Source organism: Engraulis encrasicolus, unplaced genomic scaffold (genome assembly GCF_034702125.1).
Source record: "Engraulis encrasicolus isolate BLACKSEA-1 unplaced genomic scaffold, IST_EnEncr_1.0 scaffold_108_np1212, whole genome shotgun sequence".
NCBI classification, from domain to species: domain Eukaryota; kingdom Metazoa; phylum Chordata; class Actinopteri; order Clupeiformes; family Engraulidae; genus Engraulis; species Engraulis encrasicolus.
Genome location: NW_026944559.1, coordinates 127,501 through 132,500, shown reverse-complemented (window position 1 = coordinate 132,500; position 5,000 = coordinate 127,501). Strand labels below are relative to the sequence as shown.

Genomic DNA, 5,000 nt, shown 5'->3' with positions numbered 1-5,000 from the left:
TTCCTCCAGGAACTTTAACCAATACCCTGTGCGTTTTGGATAAAAGCATCAACTAAATGTGGTGTACAGTGGACAGTAATATTTTGCTGGGGTAATTCTCAGTTCACGCCTGAATTGTAGTCTTAACCTTCCTGATTTCCTTGTCAGCTTTTGTGATGTCTGATGAACACATGCATCGGAAGTCGAGGTGAATCCTCAGTTTATAATGCCGTACTTATAGACACAGAGACAGACCAGTACAGCAGTAAATCATTGTATTTCAACGCACAACAGACATTACGCCAGGGACACATACAGGCGAATTTGGCCAAGCGAAGCGAACTTCAGAACTTCGAATTTGGCCAAGCCAAGCAAACTTTGGCTTTCATCCCTATGAGGGAGGCGAAGGATAGCGGACAGGAGCGAAAATATTGTACCCAGTTTAATATTATGCAAATGGGGAGTGAATAACGGCTGCAGTAGAATCAACAAAAAAGAAATGTTTCATTCTATTTGATTCGCTGTGACGACCTGATGATCGTTGTTGCTGTTGTAGCTGTCAGAATGGAACACTGAATTTCGCCTGCATGCGTCCCCGGCGTTACACTGGTACATTGCATTCAAACACACAATTGCAGTCATCGTTGCATTTGACCAAACAGCAGCTGTTACACTAGTGCATCCCTGAATTCGAATCCACAAAAGCAGTGCTGCATTTGAACCGACAAAGACAGTTACACCACAGACATCAAAGTCATATAAATAAATTACCACCACAGCTGTGTGACATATCCATGGCAGATCATGCCAACATACAAAGAAAGAGAGAGAGAGAGAGAGAGAGAGAGAGAGAGAGAGAGAGAGAAGAGAGGGAAAGAGAAGAGAGAGAGAGAGAGAGAGAGAGAGAGAGAGAGAGAGAGAGAGAGAGAGAGAATAAGTGGGGCCCCAGGTAATCAAGGCTAGTACTCCCATCCCCCGCTACCATATGAAAAGAGAAATGCATCGCTCTATGCTATGGGCACACAAAGTGCACCTGCAATCCATTTATTGTTCTGTCCCTGTCTTTTTTTATACAGTCTCTCTCTCTCTCTCTCTCTCTCTCTCTCTCTCTCTCTCTCTCTCTCTCTCCTCCTCCTCCTCTTGCTCCCTCCTCTTCTGTGCATTTGTATGCATTTGTGTGTGTGTTGACACCTGGAGAACGTTAATTAGCCGAAAAGGTATGCTGCGATTTTTAAAGCGCACGACAACACAAAGGAGATGCTCTGTTGCAAGCTAACCAGGCAGCCATCTTTGATATTCTCATCATGCTGCAGGTGTGGTGGCTAACTTCGACTAAACAAACAAAAAAACAATGAGGCACAGAGTAAAGGATGTTGAGTTGTTGCTTGCACACTGCTTATGTATTGGAGACGGAGAGGTTACTTGTTATTTTTTATTCGTGATTTGTTGGAGACATGATGTGCTACGGTAAGATACGATGTGATACGATACGATGTGATACGATACGATGTGATACCTGTTGTCAAAATTCGAAACAATAATTGGAGTGTCGAGTAATTTATCAAAATGGGTGTTTATTTCCTGGCAACTATTCTTCCGTATTTATTTTCTGTCTTTGCCAAAGAATCCTTCATTGAGAGTAGATTAAATTGAATGGAACTCATGTCCTTACCTGTGCCAGGCTACACTGCAGAGCCCCTTTACGGGTGGCCTTCTTGAGCCTGTCGGCTGGGGACGGTAGCCCGCTCTTGAGGCCTCGGCTGCGGCCGAAGCACCCGGCAGAGGCCCCTGACCTCCATCGAGAGCCCCCGCGTATCCGCTTGCTCCGCTCCCCCACCACCATGCCACCAGAGGCTGCCGCTGCTGCCAGGGCCGCCGCCATCGCTGCTGCCCCATCCAGAGTCTTCCTGAGCGGGGGACGGCCCACGGGGCGCCTGGCTACCTTCACCTCTGCCTCTGATACTAGGGGGAAGAGAGACAGACACAGACACACACACACACAGTTTTAGTTTGCTGTTGAATTGGGAAGGAAGGGGGGATGACAGAAGGGAGAGAAGGGAGGGGAGGAGTGGAATAGAAAGACAAGGGGCATGGGAAGAGAGAGAAAATAAAGGACCAGAGGGATGAAGGAGTATCATGGGGGGGGAGAAGAAAGCACTCTTTCAGCATTTACACCAATCAACGCATTACCACTGGAACAAATTACATCAACACATTACGTTGCACCAACACGCCTCAACCACTTCAATTCCACAATGATATGGGTGCTGAGATAGACAGATAGATAGATAGATAGATAGAGAGAGAGAGAGAGAGAGAGAGAGAGAGAGAGAGAGAGAGAGAGAGAGAGAGAGAGAGAGAGAGAGAGAGAGAGAGAGAGAGAGAGAGATACTGTAGGTAGATAGATAGATAGATAGATAGATAGATAGATAGATAGATAGATAGATAGATAGATAGATAGATAGATAGATGAGGAATAGTTTGAGAGATCGAGAGGTAGCTATAGAGTAATCAAGGAAGACAAGAGAAAATAGATTGATAAGTGATAAGAGGTGAAGAGAGAGAGAGAAAGGAGGAGGGGGAGAGGATGAGAAATGAGTCCGGGGCCGACAACAGGATAAAGGAAAAGAGGGATGAGGTGTAGAGTGGTGGATGAAAGGAAAGATAGAGTGTTAATACATTTATTTGAAAAGGGGGTGAAAAGAGGGAGAGAGAGAGAGTGATAGAGAGGGCGAGATAGAACAGACACAAAGAGAGACAGGGACAGGAAATACATAGATAAATGGAGGATGAGAGAGAGAGAGAGAGAGAGAGAGAGAGAGAGAGAGAGAGAGAGAGAGAGAGAGAGAGAGAGAGAGAGAGAGATGAGAAAGCTTGGACAAATAAAAAAGACAAAGAAAGACACATGGACAGGAAGCACCAAAAATGGTGGATGAGAAAGAGAGAGAGAGAGAGAGAGAGAGAGAGAGAGAGAGAGAGAGAGAGAGAGAGAGAGAGAGAGAGAGCGAGAGAGCGAGAGGACAAATAGAAGAGGGGTCACTAAGAGCTTTTAGCTACTGACTTCCAATCAGCTAAATGTTTCGGAGGCTTTAATGCACCCTGTAATGAGTGGGGTTTTTAAAACACACACACACACGCGCACACAAGCACACGCACACACACACGCACACACGCACACACACACACACACACATGAAAGCACGCACACATGCATGCACCGTGTACAGACAAGCCGTGTGTGTCAATATCAGCCCTAGAGGATGGCTTTGCATACACAATCAGAGCCCTTCAAAACACAGTAGCACGCATCACTTTCTTTGTCTGTTCCGTACATCTCTCTCTATCTCGCACTCACACACACACACACACACATACACACACGCACGCACGCACGCAGGCACGCAGGCACGCACGCACGCAGGCACGCAGGCACGCAGGCACGCACGCACGCACGCAGGCACGCAGGCACGCACGCACGCACGCACATACTGTTTATATTCATAATGGTGAAGTGACCTTGAATGTGACCTTGATTTATGCAATGTAATTCATTATTATTTGTATTGTTGTTGTGTTGTTATTATTATTATTACTATTTTGATTTTTATTACTATTATTACTATTGTAACTATTATTGTTATGATAATGGCTTACTCATGTGTTCCTGTCTGTCTTTCTTCATGTCAGCTTTCCTGCTGGCCTCCATCTTGGAAACTGCGGAGGAGCCGGAGCCAATCAGCTGTTCCCGTGACGTCAGGGTTCTGGAACCTTCTGGGCCTTCCTCACTGTCGTAGCTCCCATCATCCTCCTCTTCTGGGGGGGGTGAAAGGTCAAGAATAGTTATTCATTGTACAGTATGTGTATGTCTGTGTGTGTGTGGGTGAATGAGTATGTCTGTCTCTTGTGTGCAAAAGAAAGAGGGTGTGCAAAAAAAAGCAGTTTTTTTCGTGTGTGTGTGTGTGTGTGTGTGTGTGTGTGTGTGTGTGTGTGTGTGTGTGTGTGTGTGTGTGTGTGTGTGTGTGTGTGTGTGTGTGTGTGTGTGTGTGCGTGGCTAATCGTCTCGAGTGACAGTGTTGCGCTGACACACTCATCACCTAAGAGGAGCTCGTCAACACGTTCTCACACACGCCAGCGACAGACGCAAGAGGGCCGGATAACTTTCAGGGCAATTAACACATCCAGACACACACATACACACACACGCACACACACAAACACACATATGCGGCCGTGCACGCAACGCACGCACGCACACACGCACTCACACACACACACCATATGCACGCACCATGCGCACGTGCGCACACACACACACACACACACTAGATTTGGAATCAACAGCAGTACTGGTCTTCCACTTCGGTTCCAGACACTTACGAGTGTGTGTGTGTGTGTGTGTGTGTGTGTGTGTATGTGTGTGTGTGTGTCTGTGTCTGTGAGTGTGTGTGTGTGTGTTTGTGTGTGTTTGTGTGTGTGTGTGTGTGTGTGTGTGTGTGTGTGTGTGTGTGTGTGTGTGTGTGTGTGTGTAGGTGCGTGCGCCTGCGTGCGTGCGTGCGTGCGTGCGTGCGTGCGTGTGTGCGTGCGTGCGTGCGTGCAAGCGTGCGCGTGTGTGTATCCTGAGTGACGGAGACAATATGTGAATTTGTAGGTACGGCAGTGTGAACATGTGTGTGTATGTGTGTGTTTCCGTGCGTCCTTGTGAGTATGTGTGTGTTTATTTACCTCGAGGTGCTGTAACAGGGGTGTGATATTCTAAAAAGGGCACAGGGAAGGGTCTGATTACAAGATATGGTTTTGAGAGGCTTGGGGAGTTGGAAATAGGTGGATTACATGGGGGCATATGGGGCCTTGGGGGGGGGGGGGGTCGGTGTGTGTGTGTGTGTGTGTGGGGGGGGGTAATATGAGTGTGGTATGCACAGTAGTTGGGTGGGGCATGAGATAGGGTACATGGAAAGGGGGGGGGGGGGGGATGGAGGGAGTGAGGGGGGAGGGGAGGGGAGATTTCACACCATGATGATTTG

General features: G+C 47.5%; 1 protein-coding gene across 1 annotated transcript in view; it reads right to left on the bottom strand.

Annotated features, from left to right (window-relative positions):
* LOC134442038 (BAH and coiled-coil domain-containing protein 1-like) overlaps positions 1 to 5,000 on the bottom strand; it is a 129,854-nt gene that overhangs the window by 15,336 nt on the left and 109,518 nt on the right. The window contains exons 17-18 of the mRNA XM_063192383.1: positions 3,634 to 3,792; positions 1,652 to 1,941 (exon numbers count right to left, since the gene is read on the bottom strand). Of these exons, the coding sequence (XP_063048453.1) occupies positions 1,652 to 1,941; positions 3,634 to 3,792 (449 nt within the window). The remainder of the gene's footprint in view (positions 1 to 1,651; positions 1,942 to 3,633; positions 3,793 to 5,000) is intronic.